Source organism: Ictalurus punctatus, chromosome 19, assembly GCF_001660625.3.
Source record: "Ictalurus punctatus breed USDA103 chromosome 19, Coco_2.0, whole genome shotgun sequence".
NCBI lineage: Eukaryota > Metazoa > Chordata > Actinopteri > Siluriformes > Ictaluridae > Ictalurus > Ictalurus punctatus.
The window spans coordinates 13,510,528-13,534,131 of record NC_030434.2 but is presented as its reverse complement, the minus strand read 5'-3'; the positions used below and the strand labels follow the sequence as shown (position 1 = coordinate 13,534,131).

Below are 23,604 nucleotides of genomic sequence, written 5' to 3'. Positions count from 1 at the left end.
CTGGAGTTAACTGTATCTACATCATATGGTGTATAACTGTTCCCATGAACATTATTTTCATCATCTTAACTGTCCCCCTGTACTTTATCTCATAGATAGATGAGTAAAAAGTCATTTATATCCTTTAGTTTCATTGCCCACACCGTGCAGAAGCTTGGCTACACCCTTAAAAACGGTTCTTCTTTGGGTCCTTGGCATTGTTAAGAATTCTTAACCTGAGTAGCTTTGAGTCCTAACTTCTGAGCGACCACTGCACTTAATTTCCAATACTTCCAGTTTCAAGGAGTAAATGAATAATTATGAGATTCATTTGTCTGTTTTTCATAATTTTACACATGGAATGGCTAATGACACTGACTGGAAAACAGATATATTTGTGCTATAAAGTTCATTTCAAGCCCCGTTCTTAAAGAATACAAGACTTATAGTGGGTAAATAGTGTGAATTTGCAAGGTGAGATTGGACTAGATGACCCCAGAGTGAAATGTGTGAAAAACAAGGGATTAAAGTGTAATTGCATTTCTTTGAGACAAATTTCAAGAGAATAGAGCAGATAGACACATAAATAGAGAAAAAGGTCTGGAAATGGAAGTAGTGTTGATATTCATAAATTGGTAACACTTTGAGGGGCATTTGGAGAGAGCTTTGGGCACTTAGGTGAAGAAAATATTGGAGGAAAACATCCCTAATTTCCACATAATGTCCAGTTAGAGCTCAGACAACAAGATTTTATTGGCTTAAACTGAATGATGGGCAATTTCTTTTTCAGCATGATCCCAGTGAATGGATATTTGCCCAAAAAATAGCATCAACATATCTGACTCAGTCTTGTTATAAAAGTAGAAAACAAATTGTTGCTTAGAGACACCAAAATGAGGCCTTTACGATGGTACTAGCCACTCATTACATCCTCCTTTATCTTTGTAGAGATTTGCAAGATTCTTCTGTCAGTGTTGACCTTTTAAAGCAGCTTGTTCTTATGAGATCATACCACTGTACATGTGTTGTTTTCTGCTCCTTACATCAGACCAAACTGGGGTCCATACAAAAACTTGTACGTGTTCATATGGATGTGGCATGAAAGAAGTACAGAATATAATAAGGAATAACACTCATTATACCATACCACCTGCATGTTTCTCCAATAAGGAAGTGTTGTGTGCAAAACCCAGCGTCAGTTCCCAACTCTTTCTGACCATTGTTCCATTAGATTTATGATGCATACTTCAGGTGTGAAACCACACCATTTTTCATCTTTATCTTTCTGCAATCTGAGCATGTCAGAATGCCAGAATTCAATTTTATTGGTGCTCATTCATGTTGCCAAGACTGGGCTAAAACTGTACACTTAATAATTCACAGTGCTGCTTTTCTAGAAACCCCTTAAAGTTCAAATGATCTCATTTTTTCCACTGCTTTTGTTCTACAATGTTAAATATAATTAAAATATACTGTGTTAACATCATGCTAATGGAGAATATGAATAACTGATAAATAATGAACTTGTTCTTTAGTAAATCAACATTCTTAAAATCACAAAGCAATAAACAATGAAAGAAGCAAGCTGACGCAATTATTTTTTGTCACCCTAATGCTGATTATTTTCCAACATCACCACATCTCCAAGTGTCTTAATCTTCTTTATACTCCAACAATTTGCCAACATTATTATTATTATTATTATTATTATTATTATTATTATTATTATTTAAAGAATGTCATACATTTTATAAGTCTATAATTACATTTCATTCTTTGGAATATCTGCAAAATAAGTTAGTTCCACTTATATTATAGCAGCTATAAACAGTGACTGTCTCAACCGCCGCTCTCTTTTTCCCACTTCCTTGAAGCTAATAGGACAAACAAACAAACAAATAAAATAAAAATAAAACAAGTAAAAATAACAAATAAATAAAAATAACTTGGAAATCTTTCTTACAGTGACAAAATGCTGAGAATGTAGACTCCTTCCATGAGTATTAAATAAACATCCCATTCACTATATCAATGACTATACAGTACATTGTTCTATGTTAAATAACAACACTTAATGTGTTTATTATTGGACTTTGATTATGTGGAAGATCCTCCATTTAAGTCTCTGTATACAGTACAGTATGAGTAATGTATAATGTATTGTTTATAAGAAAATGAATGTATTACGTAATGTATTCTGTATGAGAAAATTACTTCACTTCCATCATTTAAATTGCCAAAAGTTTTAGAAATAACCTTTTATGTCAATTCCTACTCATCTTAACACCATTAAAATGACCCATTTAAATCTGTACTAAAACTAAATCTCTAATAAGTTTGAACAAGAACAAGAAGCTCAATTTAATGACACTCTGTCGTTTATTTTCACTCCTACCTGCTATCAGGAGCATCTTCAAGCATGAGAAGAGGTTCTGGGGCTCTATTTTCATCAGTATTATTTATAGGGATCATCAACAAGATGAAGATAAAATATGCAATTGCTCAAAGTTAAACTGCTATGAAGTCTAAAGAGATCAGCTGGGTCATTGTGATAAAACATTGCTAAGTAGTAAACAGAACACATACCTAAGTTAGGATCAGCACATTCTTTCATGACTTTTTGCCATAACGATCCATCATAAGCATAAACCCTTTGCCACAAGAGTCTTGAATTATAAAGAGAAAATGTTAGGCTTTAATAATAATTGCACAATTTGTATGACTTTTATACAAACAGAAAAACAGGCACAGGGGAAAAACTGTAGTGGTAGCAACCTCTCCAGAATGTGATTAATTGTATTTATGATTAATTACAAGAAAAACAGAATGAGAATGGTCCTAATAGGACATCAATAATAATTGATGTAATCAACAGCGTGGAACATTCCCCACACCTGCGAGTGCTTCATCAAGGGGATGGCCTGGTTTGCTGGGACACGAGCAAGCGACTTTGGCTGCGTACCTGCTGTGGAGGTGCCGCTATTTATTAAAGTAGGAACCATTAGGCCAGCATGTCCGTGCATCTGCATCTCCTTCCTCCATCGCACGCACATTAGCTACTGCTCGCTGCTTCTGAAGCTCTTCTGGATGCTCCACTAATTGTGTTATAGTGTGGAACTTTTCCCACTCTCAAGTTTGTTTGTTTTTTTTGTTTTTTTTTTTAGAACAAGTGCTTTTTTGTGCTAAGTGCCCCCCAAATAAGTGAATTTTAAGAACCTCCATCATGTATTATTCAGTTATAGAATTAGGATAATTGGCATGCCTTTACTGCAGACCACTTTAAAGGTGTGAGAAAGGGGAATGTGTGAAAAATGGTATAGATTTGACATCAGTCGCAAAACCCTCTCAGTGTGAAACATTTTGCCTATTCAATAAACTCCTTCTCCTTCTTGTAAACTGTTCTGGGCCTCTCTTCTTCCCTCAGAAAAGGAGCAATTACTTAACATTTGGACCCTATTCTCAACAAGGCCTTCATTTTTGAAACTGCATACACCCATACTAATAAGAAAGGACTATTGAAAAGAAGGAGAAAAGTGAATGTTAATAGATGGCAAAGGTTTCTTAAAATGAGCTCCACTAGGCTTGACTTTTTATTTCTATGCTAATGTTCATGTGACATGTCTGCTTGTGGCCCTGCGGGAGATTCGCCAGCTCTTTTTTTTTTTTTTTTTTTTGAATATTACATTTCTATTCACTATAAAAAGCGGCACAGATAATTTAAGCAAACCATTCAAAATGATGCTTTGGTAAGCAATCCCTGAAGAAATATCAGCATTTGGTTCAGAGGCATATCCGTAGCCTGTTCAAATGCTGCAGGTTGGATAGTTGGTGTTTGCCAATTGTTCTGCATTTCCTGAGCTTTCCCAATGGGCAGTGTCTCCAAACGGCATGTGTTCAGATTAAACAGTTCCATTTTAAAGTCTGGGTTTTCAATGTTCAGAGCCTTGCTGTTGACAGAGTATCAAGACTTATCAAGTGACAAGTAATTCAGCAGTATCTTTTCCGCTATGCAGCCCTTATGGGAAGCACGATCTCAGGTGCTCAGAAAGACATGCTATCACCACAATGAGAAACTGTTCCTCAGGAGAATCTGCTAAATCCCATTGCTCTTCTCCAAACTCAAAGCTGTTAACATGGCCTTTAAGGTTCACTCAGTGATTTCTGCATTCAAAGTCTACACCATTTTAAAGTTCAGTTCCTATGTGCATTACTATGTTACATTTGAGGCTTGATTCTCTTGCAGGTGCAAAAATTATTTATTGGTATAGCGAGCTAGTTTTTCCATTTATGCTATTTTGGTGCCTAGAAATTAACACACCTGTGCCGATGTGGTTTGATTGGTACAGCAGGGGGTGTGGTATTCAAATTCTGCTTACGAAGTTGCGTTTTTTTTAAACCCACAAAAAAAAAAAAAAAAAAAAAAAAATCTCTCGAATTCCACTCTGCAAAATAGTTTTCCCTGAGTTCAAACTAAACTTTAAAAACACTTCAACATAAATAGGATACTTTACTACTTTACTATTATCTATTAACTACACACAATTGATTTATTTATTTTATTTATAACAAATAAGAGCAAACAGCTCAGCTGCAGGCTACTAAAGGTCACTTGTACAGTTGATGTGTCATTAACTGAATTCAGTTCGATTCATAGTTGTATTTGTATAGAACTTTTAACAATAGATATCAATACAAAACAACATTACAGAACTCTGGATGTAGATTCGATTCCTAATGAACAAGCCAGAGGTGACAGTGGCAAAGAAATCCTCCCTGAGATGACACAAGGAAGAAACTTTGAGAGGAACCGCACTAAAAACAGAAACCCATTCTCTTTTGGGTGACAGCAGATATGGGAATTATGAATAATAACACCATACAGGTGTAGAAAAGTAAAGTGTGACAGTATTGAGTGTGTTGAAATGATGTTAAATATATGCATGTTGTGAATAATAGTTCTGGGATGAGGACAGGACAGTGTTTATGATTACATCAGGTACCAGTTTATAGGACACGGGTGAGATTATCCACTGAAGAAAGGTTGGGAATAACTGTTTTACATGATCATGCAAAAGATGCTTCATTTTTCTCCCTGACTAATCTCTCTTGTGATTGCTAGCCTTGTGTAATTAATTTCGACTGAGCAAATGTATTAGTGTAGGGCAAAATGTAATGTGTACCTTTTGCTCTGGAACATATTTCAGTGTTTTCCCTGCTCTAACAAACCCACTTCAACTTGTGAAGTGCTGCTTATCAGATTCATAATTAGTTTATGTGTGTTAACACTAATGTTTGCTTAAAAGTAAGTACTTCAGGACCAGAATTGGGAACCTTCACACTTTCAAAGCTTGGACAGATATCTATTAGGGATGGGCGATATCTTATGGTTTGCGATATACCGGTAGAAATTCTCCCCACAATAAGAATTAGTCTTCGCGTGATAATAATGATAAAGCCTGGTTGATGATGTATTTCTGTAAGCGACCGTGTGCGACCCGTTCGCAGCTCGAAAACAAGTACAGCGGAAGGCAGACGTGAAGCTAAGGAGGGGTTTATCGCTAAACGAGGATTTACCTCTACAATCTGAAGCTAGTTTGGTTACATAAAATCAATGTTTGTGTTTCTGAGTCTCTCAAGATCACAGCTATCACTTGTATTCAAAAACAGTGGTGCACAGTGCTATATTTATATCGTCACTGATATCGTTATCACAATAAATACTAGAAAATATTGTGATATAGTTTTAAGTCCATATCGCCCATCCCTAATGTCCATGCCTGTACACAGGTCCTGCATCTGTATTTCATAGGAAATGTACTTGGCATACAGCATTCAGGAAATCGTCAAGAGAATGCTGAAGAAACTGAAGGAATTATTAGCCTTACTGAAAGACAAAAAAATTAAATCCTAATGTCGCATTACTCTGTTCTCATACTGTCCCGTTATTGCACTGTCTTACATTCATTGCATACATTCATGTCATTATGTGCACATAGCATATATGCATTGGTCGCTAATTTGTTAAAGCTTTAGATTCCTGATTGGAAAGTTGTATGCTCAAATCCCAGAACCATCATGTCGTCCACATTGTTCAATACCCGAAACACTCAATTGTATATTCTATCATTTGTCAGCAATATGAATATATGTAAATGTCTTGCAGGTTGCATCATGGTGCTTAATGTGCAAAATTTCATTCCAGTGTATATGTTTGTGCCTATGGGATGGCAATAAAAATGATTTGATTTGATGTTTCCTTGCTGTGAGAGAAACATAGCCACTCACAGTAGACTTGAAAAGACCCTTCTGTTTATTGTCTTCATCTTAATCTCTATTATTTGCAGTACCCACTGAATAACCTCACGGCAAAACACATTTAACTCTACTCTGCCTTGCTTACTGTTAATAAACACATCTGTGCCCACTTGAAGCTTGTCGTTCTCAAACAGCATTGCATTATGTAAACTAAAAGACTAAACACTAATTAAACAAAGCAATAATAAGCAACATCCTTATTATTCCTTAGATTAATTAGCTACCTTAGAACAGAGGTTCTCAACCATTTGTAACTGAAGCCCCTCAAGCCTTCCCTATCATGTGGCATTTAGACATATAAACATATAGACATATATACCTAATCTATAATCTGTTTTTGACAGATAGATAGACGTTATTTGCTTTTGTGTTTTTGTACTTTTTTAAATTACTTTTCATAACTTTATTTCAAATAACTTTTATGACTTTTATAAAAATATATAACGGACAGGTATGGAACATGAATGATGTAAAATGTTTCTGAACACTATAACTACTTTGAACAAGAGAACTAGGCTGTAATAACGTGGACTATTTTACATGTAAACATGTTGCATTACATTTGTCTTGTATTCTAAAAACATTCACATATGATGTATGATATATACATATACATATATGATGTAAATTGGGATGATGGTCGCGTCTCATTATCCACGACATAGTTAAATCTCTGGCTCTCAGACCCTCACTGAACAGAGCAAACGCAGAGAGAGGTGAGAGTGCGGCGGGAAAGTAAGACCTCGCGCTTGCAGGACAGCACTGCCTGCATTTGGAAAGTTGCTAAGCTTTGTCCAAAAAGTCACTAGATTTGTCGCTGTTGCAAAAAAAAGTCACTAAAGGGGTCTGAAAAGTCGCTAAGTTGGCAACACTGATCTGCAGTGACCGCTTGATAAAAGGCAGGCTAAGCCCCGCCTCTCTCTAGCAAAAAGAAAATGCAGCAGGAGAGAGAACGTGGGATTTTCCCATTTATGCACATTATATTTGAAAAGCAATAACATACACTGAGTACCCAAATGATGCCCTGTGTGTGTTTTTTTCTTGAAAACAATTTGAGCCCCCTTCCGAATACTCCGCACCCCCCTGGTTGCGAACCACTGCCTTAGAACTAGTGCTGCTTTTACAGTTGAAAAGAACGAAATAATTAAGAGTTTCCTGTAAGTACTAATTGTCACACATAAGGAATTGCAGTTTTACAGATTTGACCTTCAGATTCAGGTCTGTGTGGGATCAATACAAAAGTGCCAGCCTACACACTGTCTATGGAACAAATGATTACTGGAATGATTCATTCTCATCACTTTGACTTCATAGTCCTGTTCTGTTACACTGTGTAGATCAGCACTGATGCTATTGTAGTGCTGTCGGATCTGTAGCCTGAAGAATGACTCATGCTGTAGACTGGAACAAGGCACGGATACACATTATACTGTCTGTGTGTTGTTTTGGGCTTGCTTATTTTAAGCATGCAGCCACATCTGAATAATAATGTGATATGAAATGGGGTTTATCTGACAAGTTGGTATGCATGTTTAGGTAAATGTAATGGTATACAGAGCCTGGATGTAGACCTATAATGTAGCTTGGTTTGTTCTGGCAAAACCTATCTAATCAATAACATATTTTTAAGCAAAGAGTACAAGTTGAAATGTAACAACTGAGCTAAATTCATACATTTCTTAGGGGTTATTACATTTTCTATCACAGCAGCAGTGATAGTAGTTCTAGTAATAGTAAGGGCACCTTGTACCATCCAGCATTTTCCCTTCATGGGAAAGTCTTCAGGACAGAGGGCTTTGCGCTTTATGATTGCGTAATAACATGACAAGCTGAACTTTCAAGCAACAGAAAAAAAAGAGAGATGGTACTATTTATTGATGCTGTAGCATATGGAACTGGAACAGGAACCAACTTGTGTCATTCATTAATATATATATATATAAAATCCTTCACAAATTGATGTGGTATGAGAGGAATAAAACACTATCTGTTATATTAAAATGATCAACTTCGGATTAGTAACACTTCACACCACACTATTTCATTTTATTCTTTACATACTGTATATAATTATGTAATAGGACTAATGCTAAAAAATAGAACGTGAAAATAATCAGTAGAGCTGCAACAACCAATCGATAATATCGATAATAATCGATTATGAAAATCGTTGTCAACGAATCTCATTATCGATTAGTTGGTCTACGCGTGGCACAGGGGAGATTTACTCATTATGTTACATCTGTTCCGAAAACACACTTTGGAGAGTAAATACTAAAGCTGTGTCCCAAATGATGTACTATATACTTACACTATGCACCATGTATTCTATCACCTAGTGTATGAATTTTAGAAAGGTAATATCATCTCAAATATATTACTACCGGATTTTTTTAATAACTGGAAGTATAAGATGCTTCCTACATGACATCATAGCACATATTCTCAGGTGTGAATGGGGAGCAGGTGTGTTAAATTTGGTGTCATCGCTCTCACACTCCCTCATACTGGTCACTGGAAGTTCAACATAGCACCTCATTGCAAAGAACGAAAATATAGGGTTCTTTTATGTTTTGGACAAACTGTTGTGTAAAGTTTTAGTCCCCCCCTAAATCTGATTAATTGATCAAAAAAAAATAAAAATAAAAAATCAATAAATAAATAAATCATCGGCCAGCTAATTGATTATGAAAATTATCAGTGTTTGCAGCCCTAATAATTACCAATACTTTTTAAGAACTTAAGGGCCACTGTCTACGGTGTGGTCAAACCCAAATTTTAGGCTGTTCACTCTTTATAATTGTAATACACTACTCCACTTGATTTACAAGCAATGATGCTTATGACTTTTCAGACAAAATGTTTATAAAGCAAGTGTAAATGGTGAAAAAATTATATGGAGAGAAAAAACCTGACATGACACCATGATGAGCCAATTAACCACCTACCGGTATACTCCTCACTGCATATCCATCTCTCTCTATCATTTCCTGTATCTCTTTGTTTTTTCTCATTAACACCTAGTAAGAAGGCAATATTTTTCCATGCTTGTTGATGTAAAAAAAAAATCTGTACAGCCTTTTAATAAATAACATTTCTGTAAAACAGTGAATAAACATCTGCTTACTTAAATACATGTGAAGGTAGAACGGTATCACAGATGCCATTACTAATGTTTTCACTACATCAAAGTATGTATGACAACCCCCACATTATTTAAAAAAAATAAAATAAATTACTCTGGCTCTTACACCTCTACTCTGCGCACTTTGCTTGTCTAGAACTCAATTAAAGATCGTGTACAGTAGCACTACTGTATTGTTCTCCGCTTGATATATCGCTTTGCTTATATTTCCTCATTTGTAAGTCGCTTTGGATAAAAACATCTGCTAAATGAATAAATGTAAATGTATTTGTGCAAAAATATATTTTCAAAGAGGTTGACAAAGTATAAAATCACTGCATTATATAACAATTATTCACAATTAGTAAATGACTCAGTTGCTCACATTGAGAAACTCAGATTATATAAATATGCAATTTGGAAATGCCACAAAACCCACATGTGCTCGTTACATGGGCTGCATGTGCGTATTGGAAAATGACTGTCTCATCTATTTTGGGATGCAATAACAATTTGTGTTATTTGAACATGTGGTTCAATACTAACTCGAATTTTCCAATCACATTTTTAGCTCTTTCTGTTTCTAAAAGAAAAATGCTGCAGTGACAGTTTTCATATTTTGGTCAATCTGCATACTAAATTTATTATCATGAAATTATTTACTAATCATTATTAAAGTTTAGGGTATTTTAAAAAGTAAGTCCCGACCCATAAATATCTGTAATGGTATAAGCACAAGGTAATCTTTGTAGCTATTTTAGGTCTCTAAAATTCAAACTGAAAATTAATTTCCTATGCAGCATTTCATAATGATGATGATGACTCTAAATACATGTGCAAATTAACTACCCCTTAATGCCACAGTCACAATTCCACCATGAATCTGTTTGCACCCCAGGAAAATGTTTACAGTTTGATCTGAAAGGATTACATCACCAATTCACCCATTACATCAGTCATGCACATTTATTTCTGGATTTCTTCCCTTTCAAATAAAGTGCATCGTCTACATATCCTGCAAATTCCCCCATACATATACCAGCAGCATGGTAACTTAATAATAACGAAGGCTATTTATAATGTGCATTTCTCACATTCAGTGTAAACAGCAGCCAAGAGTTTTATGACTCTAATTTTCAGGCTCCTCATCCCTTCATCTTGTCTTGGACATCTTAATCGGTCTCACGGCTCACTCACTTTAGATGACTGGGGAAAGCAGCCATCACTCTCTTCTCTTGGCCTTTAATATAAATCAATATCCGCAACCTGACACATTGTTACAGATGAAGGATGAGCAGAAAGCGTGAAATTACCGATAAAGCGTGTTTATGCAACATGAGAAGCAACAATGTCCTTATAGTGGATTAAAACAATGAATTGACCAGAATAGTTTGGAGTGCCATTGGAAATGTTCTTTCTCTTTTATTTATATTTGTGCCCTGGTGATGGTGGGATACAACAGCGTTAGGGATACGGGGAGGCAGCTTTGTGAGCTTTAGCTCCTCATGTTTTTAAATGGGTGTCTCAGATCAGATCTGTGAGACACTTGCCTAGAATACACAAGCTTCCCTATATTGTTTTCTTTGTATCCATCCTCTTGACCTTTCTATATATAGATCCAATCTTCCACATGCACCCACACACACATAGACACAGAATGAGTATTACAATGGCAATGCTTCATGGCCCCCTGGATTATCTTACTTAGGGAGTGACCCGTGTGTAGAATGAGACGCAGAGCGTGTCGCACCGGGCATGCTGGTGATAGCAGGACTGTGATGAGAACTTGACGGAGATTAAAATGACTGAAATCTCATTTGTTTCCTTTCTGTTCCTCACTATTTTACTTTTTCTTCCACCGCATCCTGCCCCTGTGGTTTCACTTCTACACCAAATCAGCTATGGCTACTGATGGAGAGCGGGAGACAGAGACAGAAAGACAGAGTGACAGACAGAGAGGGAGGTTTACAGAGAAAGAGTGTGTTTGTTCAGACATGCTGTGACACTAATACTAAAACTTGCGGATGGTAGCGTGCACAAGGGAAGAATAAAGGGCCTTTGTTGTTCTAATAGCACTGCTTCTTTAACACATCACTAGCCCTGCCTGCATCTTCAGCAAACAAACACACACTTCCTCAAGCAGTTTAAAGCTGAAAACAAATGCAGAAATTCTCAAGATGTTGGAAGCAGAACCAGCAGCGGCTCTTGGCCATACATTTTGGTGGGAAAGAAAGACTTTACTAACGACGTTGCTAAAGGCTACTATCTAGTGAATTTTTAGAGTGACCCCCTAACAGGCAGTTGAGAGTCAACAGCATACATTCATCCAGCATACAGTCTAGCAGCTTGTGTTGAGCATTTTTTACATGAACCTTTTTTCAGCTGAGTTCAATACAGCACATATGTTTCCTGTCACAACCACACAACAGACTTGAAACCATTCCAAACCATTTAGATACAGGAAAAGGAAGACTCGTTTCTGATACACAGACGTTCCTTCTCCCAACTTTTGTGATATATTTTAAACAGAAATGGTTCTGTAAATCATAGACACACTGTCTACACTTACACTATACCTTCGTTTTTGGAAATTAATTAGTTTAATTCTGTTTATTTGCTATAAAAACATGATATTGGCGGTCGCAGAGTATTTTTAAATTACCCCAGTTTGGTGTAAAAACTGCAACCCTAGCAACCCTTTCATGAACTGTCCTGCCCTGTCCACTCTTCCTCACCCAAGGACAGGGAAGAGTGATTCCTACCCCAGTTCATACCCCAGCCTGTATTGCCACCAATACACAGCCCTGTATTGTTGCAGGTTCCATTTTTGATCACTAGCTGCAATAATAAGTCTAAGGAGCATTACAAGTCAGTGAACACATTGACCCATGTCTGCTGCAATCAAATCAATGAAACATTGACTTTTATCTGTGAAAGAGTAACATTTCTTTAAATGTTCAAAACAGCTAATTACTATTTCAATGGAATTTAATGTGTATGGCGCTGCAAATGAAGACTTCATGAAGATTAATATTTATTGAATGGCTGATATATATGGTTGGGCTCTACACTTCCTTCCCCTATGGATGCACCCCTGAACAGTACCACAGATTCACTCATTATTCAAGACAGCTTCACTTATCAACAGTTCAAAGGTACACTCGGCTCCTAACCAAAAAAGTGGCGTATATGGAACAACAACATCTGAGATATTGCCTGAGAGTACATTGAATGGGTAATGATTTAATTATCAATGATCTACTCTGTGAAACAAAAATGATCTGTAACAGGATTTTACCTAATACCTAATAAGGGATTCCACACGTATATTCCACACAATTTATCATACAAATAATGCTTTTTTTTCCTAAAAGCTGTCAGAAGAAACATTTTGAATGTTAGAAAATGATCTGTATGTTCTCCTTTTAGCCACTTAACATAATTCTTATGGAAACAGTTCTGCTTAACTTTTGGTCCAAATAATCCTTGTTAGTTCAAGTTGTGCTAAAATGCATGACATACTATAATTAAACCTATGTTTACAATTTGTCTAAATCTTCTAATTAAATATAAAAACACAAAGCCTTAAAAGTAATATTACATGTAAGTAATTGCAGGCATGTATTGAAGCCACTTTTTCTGTGGATGATTTTCAAATGCTGTTACTGAACATGTATAGTGCACTGTGTTTTCAATGCTATTATGTTAGGCTAAACACTATATAGGTGATATTTTAATCTCTAAGTTGACTAAACAGAGAGGAGCATGAATATACATACTGTAAATTCTGTTATAATCTTGTCTTCGTTGCTGCAACACTAAACCTAAGTCTGCAAATTACATTACTGTGAGAAATTTCTTTTCAGTCAACTCTAAGCTTTGACACATATGGAAAAGTCCAGTAGACATTCTACTGTGAGCTTTTTCTTCCTTCATCCAGAACTGTACCAGCAAGTACTGATTTTTATAGAAGCTGACACATCTGTCTTTTCACTAAGGTTTTTGACACAAAACTCCTCTTACCGTCCACACAGGCAGGGCTGGCTCTAGTCGTACCGGCAATTTGGCCCTTCTTGCAGGCACAGCGGGCTGTCTGCCGAGCTATAGTCCTCCGCGGCTGACTGCTGTCTTTGTCCAATGTCACAATCTCACACGTCCCGGCCGCCAACTGACCTATAAAGTACAGAGTCACAATCCAAAGAGGCAAGACTTCAGTCACAGTTGTACTCATCACGCAGGGATCATTAAGATCTCTTTGAGAGTTAAAACACAATTACAAGAGGCTTTTGGTTTGCAGTTTAGTCAGTTAGTCAGTGTGATGAATGATCTTGAGACAAATTTTATACTGTATAAAGCAGTTTATTATTATTCAGAACAGAAAAAAATAATGATATTGGTTAGTATAATTGATGACACGAATGAACAAGTAGGTCATACTTTATTTTCATATTTTTATTTATCTATTTTTTTTTTATTATTATTATTGAATAAGTCTTAAACCTGTTCCATGTAATTAGTTAACATTTTCCAACTGGAAGTCTGAATATTGATTGGATTATATTGAGCATGCGGTACATAAGGCACCTCATATATTCTACAATGCCATTATATAATACTCTGTAGTGAGCACATATAGTTAATAGCTATAATTGTAAATAAAAGAATTAAATACAGTCACATACACATTAGTAAATGAATAAAATATGTAAATCATTACAATTAGATTTTTTTTTTTTTAAAAAGCAACAAAGGAGACATCCTGAGTTAAATGTAAACTAAACAGAGAGGCGTAAAACGTATTAGTAAAAGACAAAATAAATACAGCTCTTGGTAGTGCATTCAGACATTTGGACTGTGATGTATTTCAGCTGTAGGAAAAAAGACTTCCAAAAAACACAACCTAATCCATGAGCGTATCTCAGAGCACTCCAACCCAACAAACAAAAGCATACAGTCCCCTCTGGATGTTTGCCTAGAGCAATTTACTTTCGTCTGGAAGAGCTTCTTTCGGTCCTTTCTATACTGACTCAAGTCTGTGTTTGCTGCTCATAAGCCAAGTACATTACATCCATACTAATACAAGACTATGGACTTTCGCTTAGTGCTAAGTGACATTTCTGCCCCAGTGCAGTGATTATTATGTGCATGTGTAGGTGAGACTGGATCCTTTTCACTGTCAGACATGCAAATTTTGATTGACAGCAAGGTCAGAGGATTCATCTTATCTGACCCTGAGGCTTAATTCCCAAACCAGAGTTAATAATGGCCAATCAGAAGTTCATCTTGGGATAAAAGAGAAGCCTTACTAAAGGGTCACAGGAGTGTGTGAAGAGGCACATATGTTGTTTAATCTTTTATGTAATAAGAATCAGATCCTTTTCGGTTGGTGTTTGCACATGTGATGAACCATAGAGTTCTTTAGTTCTATGACAATATAATCAAGCAGAAAATCAGAGGCCTTATTTTCATTCATCATTCGGGTTAACCTCTTAACCTCTCACATGACCTGTCGTCAGGGTCCCACATAACTATATACACAATTAGTTTTACTGAACATGAATAACTGAATAAATAATTTCAGAGTTTAAGGGTTAAAAGGCCCAAAACAATACTCTTTAATTATGTTAGAAAATCTACCATGCAAAATTCTATGATTTTGCATGCTAAATACAAACAAATGTTTTTATGACCATAAATTCTAAATTTAGAGTGAAAGTGTGTTGTATACACAATGGATATATTTTATTCAATGTCTTCTTTCAATGACTGAGAAAATTCTCTGCAAATATGACTGTTTACATAAAGGAGTGTTTCACTTTATTCTGTAATGCCTTACAATCATGCTTGAAAAAATAAATACCTCTTGCTCACACTTTTTATTGTTGCTGTTGTTGCATACTGTGGTATCCCAGTCCCTATGCACACCTTTCATCTCAACCAGATGCCCTATCAACCGTTCTGGCAAGCTTTGTAGTAAAATTTAAATAAATAAATGTATTTTATTTTTTTCCTATTCCTATTCGACCATTGTATATGTTTCAGAACACATTATCAGTTCATTCCAAATTCATATTCAGTTCATAGCTGTTCCTTGTGATTAACCTTACTATGTTTTCTTAGTCCTGTGTTTGAACCCTACTTGTTTCTCCAGTCACATGCACAAACAAATGTAGTACAATAAAAAAAATGTATGTATATGATGTACTACATACAGTATCTCACAAAAGTGAGTACACCCCTCACATTTTTGTAAATATTTGGTTATATCTTTTCATGTGACAACACTGAAGAAATGACACTTTGCTACAGTGTAAAGTAGTGAGTGTACAGCTTGTGTAACAGTGTAAATTTGCTGTCCCCTCAAAATAACTCAACACACAGCCATTAATGTCTAAACCGCTGGCAATAAAACATCACCAAACATCACCAAACCATCACCAAACATCACCAAACATCACCCCTAAGTGAAAATGTCCAAATTGGGCCCAATTAGCCATTTTCCCTCCCCGGTGTCATGTGACTTGTTAGTGTTACAAGGTCTCAGGTGTGAATGGGGAGCAGGTGTGTTAAATTTGTTGTCATTGCTCTCACACTCCCTCATACTGGTCATAGGAAGTTCAACATGGCGCCTCATGGCAAAGAACTCTCTGAAAAAAAGAATTGATGCTCTACATAAAGATGGCCTAGGCTGTAAGAAGATTGCCAAGACCCTGAGACTGAGCTGCAGCACGGTGGCCAAGTCCATACAACGGTTTAACAGGACAGGTTCCACTCAGAACAGGCCTCGTCATGGTCAACCAAAGAAGTTGAGTGCACGTGCTCAGCGTCATATCCAGAGCTTGTCTTTGGGAAATAAATGTATGAGTGCTGGCAGCATTGCTGCAGAGGTTGAAGGGGTGGGAGGGTCAGTCTGTCAGTGCTCAGACCATACGCCACACATTGCATCAAATTGGTCTGCATGGCTGTCGTCCCAGAAGGAAGCCTCTTCTAAAGATGATGCACAAGGAAGCCGGCAAACATTTTGCTGAAGACACGCAGACTAAGGACATGGATTACTGGAACCATGTCCTGTGGTCTGATGAGACCAAGATAAACTTATTTAGTTCAGATGGTGTAAAGCGTGTGTGGCGGCAACCAGGTGAGCAATACAAAGACAAGTGTGTCTTGCCTACAGTCAAGCATGGTGGTGGGAGTGTCATGGTCTGGGGCTGCATGAGTGCTGCCGGCACTGCAGAGCTACAGTTCATTGAGGGAACCATGAATGCCAACATGTACTGTGACATATTGAAGCAGAGCATGATTCCCTCCCTTCAGAGACTGGGCCGCAGGGCAATTTTCCAGCATGATAACGACCCCAAACACACCTCCAAGACGACCTCTGCCTTGCTAAAGAAGCTGAGGGTGAAGGTGATGGACTGGCCAAGCATGTCTCCAGACCTAAACTCTATTGAGCATCTGTGGGGCATCCTCAAACGGAAGGTGGAGGAGCACAAGGTCTCTTACATCCACCAGCTCTGTGATGTCGTCATGGAGGAGTGTGAGGGGTGTATGTGAGGGGTGTACTCACTTTTCTGAGATACTGTACATTGCAAATGACTGGCAAAAGAGTAGAGAGTTTTTGCACTGACCTTTGCCATCATGCATCACAAAATGGAAAGACAGAACCATTATAATAAAACTATTATAGTGGTGAAAAAGATCATGTGTCTGTAATCTTAATAAAAACTCAATCAGCTGCTACTGTTTATATCAAACATACACATTTTCAGCTTCATTTCCCTTCAATATAAGAATGACTAGCATTTGAATTTAACAAACCTCTTATTTTTTAACTTATTTATGAACTCAGTTTAGCTGCCGTCTGTGTAAAAGCTGTTATTCCAAAAGTCATTTATCTAGCTCCTTGCCTTTTTCTAATTTGCACTGTCTCATTTCTAGGGTTTATTGTTTTGCCTATGAATATGGATTGCTCTGCATTAACTGGGCGTGACTGTTCAATGATGTATGATTGCGATTTGTCAAAATAATAATGACTGGGATAACCAGATTCTGTTTTGAAATCTGACAGGCAGTACATTTCACATGTAATAATAAGTTATGTCTATGTTATTATTTTAATGTTATCACATGTGAAAGGGAATTATTCATGTTAGAAAATCACATCTACAAAAATAAAACCATTTGCACGACATGTGAAGAATGTGTGAAATATGTAGCGTGTCTAAAAACCACAGGTTTACTGTGAAGTTCATGTGATTTTTCATGTGATTAAGGGAATACAATTATGCATGCCATTTCCCCTACATGCCTGCATAGCTTTTTGGGCTTTGGCACTGTCATTGAAATATGAGATGCAGTGCATGCATGATCACACTGGGACATGTGGATTCCTCCTTCAGCCAAATAGAAGAGCCTGGAACACAGAGTGCCTTAGGACCCAGAGTGCAAATGAATTTCATTCTCCAAGTGCGCACCTTCTTTATTTTTTTGGAACTATTTGTTCCTCCATCTCCTCAATGTCAATTATATCTACATATAAATAATTACTGTACACACACTTACAATACCCTAACTATTTTCCATTCTTTCAAAATTCTTTCTGTAAAGTCTCTCTCTCTCTCTCATTGCTTTTAGGAATGAAAAACCACTCATCAGCCTTATCAGTACTGGAACTGTTGTACTTAAATGGATGCAAATCGGCAGTGATGGTTGGCTGCTGCTGTTTCTGATGTTGTCGTCCTCAGCATGCAGTGATGGTTTTTAATTCCACGTCATTCTCAGGAGATGCAGATAACTGCTCTTTTTCTCTCCTTTTTCCTCTTTCCTTCCTGTATCTCTCTCTCTCTCTCTTTCATCATCGTTCTTTTAATTTAACTTTCACCTCCACCCTGTTCATCTGATGATGCTGGATAATGACTTGTCATGTGTGCATTGCAGCAAACCTCTCTCGCTCTCTTTCGCTCTCTCTCTCTCGCGCTCTCATTTTGATAGCACTTTGTTCTGTAGACTATGTTTAGCTTGTCAGTTCCCCCTTTTACCATTTTCATATGTGCAGGAGAGTGTATCCATCACCTTGCTTGGATAATATTGTGTCTGAATTTGACACAGGGGTGCAAAGTGCAGCACAACTCCATCTGAAATTCTGAAGGTTAGGTTTCTAGACTCATTTCTATGATTTCTCTCATTCGGATTTCTAAAAAGCACCAAGGTCCTGTGGATCTCTGTTGTTAGAGGAAAGTTCACCACAGACTGTTCACAGAAGCCACCAATTTCCTGCTCCCTGGCGTCCTCCTGCTCTAAGTCCACTCAGACCATGTGATCTGGGCTGCAGTCTATTGTAAAATGTTCATGACTGGGCTTGACTTCTCTAAAGCCATAGCAAAGTGGTTATATTTACCTGCCAAGATTTTCACCAATCTGAATGAATTCATTCCGACTGCAGATTCCTTATTGACTGTTTATACTGTATTTCCCTAAACTGAGCCGTCTATATACTATTTAAATTTATATGAATATTTGGACCAACATTATCATAGCAAAGAGATGTGCGCAAGTCTGGGGAGCTGTTTAATCGTGCTGCTTGTGCTGTTAACAAGTTTTAAATTATTTCTGTCTCTGAAAAACAATATCCAATTGTGATTTTTAAACAAACTGTGAGAAGAAAAAGTGTTTTTCTTGTTGTTGAAAATAATGCACACATTGTTCACAGGTATAATGCCTTTACTCCATTTTTAAAAAAAATATTACCATCATTTAAAGTCATTGTCTGGAAGAAGACAAGACAAATGAAGGTTCGACCAATGTTCTCACCCCTTCTTTATGAAAGGTTCTGCATCCTTGCTGAATGTCTGGCAAACATTGAACAATAAACTTTACTGACATCAATCTGCATCCTGCATCTGTCTCAAAAAGTGACGCCACCACCCATCCAACCTACAGTCATTTTTAATAGCTTATAATGTATAACGTGAACTACGGACTATTTTCTTGTACAAGGAACACATCATGACCCAAACATGCTTGCTCAGAATGCTGATAGTGAGAGGAATCAGACATAAAAGTTTACAAGACTATTATGCTAGTAGCTGGATTAGTATAAGGATTACCCTGCTTGTTTAGTTGGAGAGGAATATCATTTGGATTGGCCTCTCTTCCAATTTTTATTCCAATTGAGCTTTGAGTTGAATTATGAACAGATTATTAGGTTGCATGTAAACTTAGCTAGTGAGAACTCTGGAGGGTCTCTTTCTCAAAGGGTCCAACATACTGACCATTTGGAATTCTCTTCAAAGTAAACTGTCTCACAACCACTGACAACCAACAACAAGTATCTCAATTTAATACTGAATGATTGAACTAAGCAACAATAACCTCCCCACCATTTTCTTTCAGCACTTGGAGTTTAGTTGTTTCATTTTGTAAATGTATATTTATGGGCTGTTACCTAACAGAGAAAAACATTAAACTTGTATCAAAGATCTTATATGCTCCAGCACCACTCTTAGCTGTTTAATTCCTTATACTTACAAACTGCTTTTCCTAATAATGTAATGGGAAAATGTGTCGTATTTGAACTTGACCTATATTTACAGACAAACTCAACAGCTGCTGCTGTCATTTTTCCATTGAACATATAAACAGCAGGGAATCTCAGGAGCAAAGTGTCCATCAAGGAATAAAGGCATTTCATTGCTTCAGTTTGGAATAATTTTGTAAATGGTTTTCCCTTCAAAGTTCCCTGCGTAGGCTTCATCACTTCAAAATGGACTGCAGCCCTAGACTCTGATCACTCTCACCAACTATTCCTCATGATGATCAGATTGTGTCTTGTTAACCTTTTAAATGTTAGTGTCAATGATTTTTATTTACTTTGTTACATTTTTAAATCAAAAATGTTTTCCTTCTGTGAGGTTCCAGCAAAGTTGTATATTGTAGTTCAGATTAATGTTTGTCATCGTTTGAATCATTTTGATTGCAACTGTAGTTAATTAGCACACACAGGTTAGGCGGATTCCAGCACTGCTTAGTTTAAATCAAACATTATTCTGAAGAATGGCTGAAAGTATCAAGACTATAGAAAGAAATGTGCAGTCTACGTATTCACAATTCACAAATGAGCTATGACATGCGTGTGCTATTTAGTAAAGTATATTCTTCACAGTCTTGGTACTGGGAAACAAGACACATTTGGTTAATTTTGTTACTAGTTTTGGTGGAACAGTGTCTCAGCAGGTATCACTGCCACCTCGCAGCTCCAAGGTCGATCCTGAGTATGGATCACTGTCTGTGTGGAGTTTCTGTGCATGTTTGCCCCATGTCTGTTTGGGTTTCCTCCTGTTTCTCTGCTTTTCTCCCACATCCCAGTATGTGGACTGGCTACTGTAAATTGGCACTAGGTGTGAACGTTTCTGTGAATGTTTGTGTAAATGGTGCTCTGTAATGGACTGGGTCACATCCATGGTGCATTCTTGTCTTGTGCTCAGTGGTGTTCCTGGGATAGAGCCACCGGGTCCTTGACCAGGAAAAATCGGCTAATGAACATGAATAAATGAATGTTATTAGTTTTGAATAAAAATAAATAAATGTCACGTGAGGCACACACACACACACACACACACACACACACACACACTATTGCATGCCCTTGTCTCATCATTTTCTCTTTTAGTTTGGTTTTCCATCAAAACGGATTGCCATTTGACATTTTTCCATCAAGTGTACCTGTCACCTCAATGATATGGCTGATTTAAATGTATGTGTGCTGTCCACGCAGACATGTATCTACCGATAAGATGAATGACCATGCCCACATTCATATCAGAGCAACTTAATAAATGCTATGATTATTGATATACTCCATTTTCTTGTCTTTCTTTCTCCTTCTTGTCAGGCATATGAGAATAGCTTTCTCCATCTATTAGGCCTGTTTGATAAATGTTCAGTCCCAGTATGAGTGGTGTTAAGGATAGATGATTGATTTCATGTTTGTGTGAACCCTCTGGGCCCATCCAGATGAGGGATCATAAGGGTTGGTGCCAATTCTCTTTTAGACTCAAAAGAATCAAAAATCATTTGTAAATTGGAATAACTCATCCATTTTCAGAGTTTGGAAGTAACCATAATTGTCTGGGGACGCGGTGGCTTAGTGGGTAGCACATTTGCCTCACACCTCCAGGGTTGGGGGATCGATTCCCTGCTCCGCCTTGTGTGCGTAGAGTTTGCATGCTCTCCCTGTGCTTCGGGGGTTTCCTCTGGGTACTCCGGCTTCCTCCCCAAGTCCTTAGTGTGTGTAAATTACACACTACGGATAGTGTGTAAATGGATGTGTGAGTGTGCGTGTGATAGTGCCCTGCGATGAGCTGGCACGCCGACCAGGGATAGGCCTGGATAGGCTCCAGGCTCTATGCGACCCTGTGTAGGATAAGCGATGCAGAAAATGGATGAATGGATGGATTTACTTAAGCTTGGTTTTGAAGTATCTGAACTTGGGTTTTTCTTTCACCTAACACCGTTGTCTTTTATGGACCATATTTCAAACAGAAAAAAATCTCTACTTTCCATTCATTACATTTTCAAATATACACTGACTGCTTCAATTCCTAACAAATCTAAACTTCTCACAGATGTGACAGATAGAATAAGATACCCTAATACCCATCACTGTACTCCATAGAATTTGCATTGTGTCAGCCAGCTATTAGCATTCGGCGAGTTTGTACCATCACGCAAGCTAAGGTTTAAGACATTAGTAATAAAGCTGTTATAACAGCCTTAGCTGTTTTTCTCATGTCCCATGGCTCCTTGTGAAAACGGCGTTCGTTTACCATTAGCAAGTAAAATCGGTGGGTGAGTTGAGGTAGACATTCTTCTACTTTTACTTTCATGCTTGTACTAAAGTTTATCACCTACTTTTCTACTTTAAACAAGATGAATAATTGCACTTTTCTTGAGTAAACAATTTTTGTACTTTCCGTACCACCTCTGTTTGAGAAGAAAAAAAGAAATGGAAATGGAAATGATAATATGATACTTAAAAAAAAAATAAATAAAACTTCAGGCAGGCAGAAATGTGCATAAATGGTTATTTGCTGTGGAAGCTTGCAGAATCTCTTTTTCAGAAGTTCAAACGAGCCGTATGTGAGGGGGAAGCATTCCTCTGGTGCCTGAATTTCTCTTGTTAATAAAAGGGCAAGAAAAACAAAGTGTGCAAGTTGCAGCCTTGAGCAATGAAATAATGTGTTTTAGAGTAGATGAGACTGTGTAAGTGATTATCTTATAATATCATTGGAGCTGTATAATGATACAGTCACAGCTTTTCATTTTTCAAAAATTCCTTCCAGAACCAAAGCAAACCTCAAACCTAAACATGACATAATAAAATGATAATAATCACTCCAATTAAAGTGACCCCACTGGATATTCAGCAGATTCACTTTAAACTAAACAACAAATATGTTTGTTTGCTGCTTCATAGTGCAGGACAAAAGGAACGACTGAATCTGGAATGGGATGTTCAAAAAGCACATATGGTTGTGATGGTCAGGTGTACACAAAGTTTTGGCCAGTAAATCATTGTGGTATGATATTACATGGCAGTTGACAGCTGATGGATTTACTTGTGTTAGTGTTTTTAAACTTGAGCATGCCACTGTACAAAATCACAGACCTCTGTTATTGCAGGTTTCACAACTGTAACACACCTCCTGTGCCTTTCTTCAGACTGAATTACAGTACAGATGTTCTGAAAGCGAAGCCAAATCACAAGCTGTGTGCTCAAACAGTAATTTGGATCCAGACAGTGAAATAGTGAAAGCTAGAGAGCCTTTGCTTCGCTCTAACCTAGCAGGGTAGCTTTAAATGAAGGCTTTAACAAGCTCAATCAAGAAGAGAGTAAGAGAAGCCTCGGCATCTCGGCATAGCACATATCCTTGTTTCTCCAATTTCACTGTGAGAGCCTTGGCTTATAGAAAACCAAACATCTACTGCACTTTCACAGGTACTACTGAAGGATGAGGTAAATGGGAGAACAATCTAGTACAGGTCTGGCAACAGAGAGCTCTGCAAGTAGTGGAACAGTGTTTGTCCAAGGCAAAGAAAGTAATTGGCCCTACTGTCTAGGTAGGATGGATGGTATTACTTTCTCCCAATTAGTCCAATTACTGCTTTCCTCTAAGTGTGTTCCACTG

General features: G+C 37.3%; 1 protein-coding gene across 3 annotated transcripts in view; it reads right to left on the bottom strand.

The window, feature by feature from the left end:
- tafa5 (TAFA chemokine like family member 5) overlaps nucleotides 1-23,604 on the bottom strand; it is a 143,019-nt gene that overhangs the window by 44,717 nt on the left and 74,698 nt on the right. For all 3 annotated transcript variants that reach the window (XM_053688329.1, XM_017494916.3, XM_017494917.3), the window contains one exon: nucleotides 13,442-13,591. In XM_053688329.1, the coding sequence (XP_053544304.1) occupies nucleotides 13,442-13,591 (150 nt within the window). The remainder of the gene's footprint in view (nucleotides 1-13,441; nucleotides 13,592-23,604) is intronic.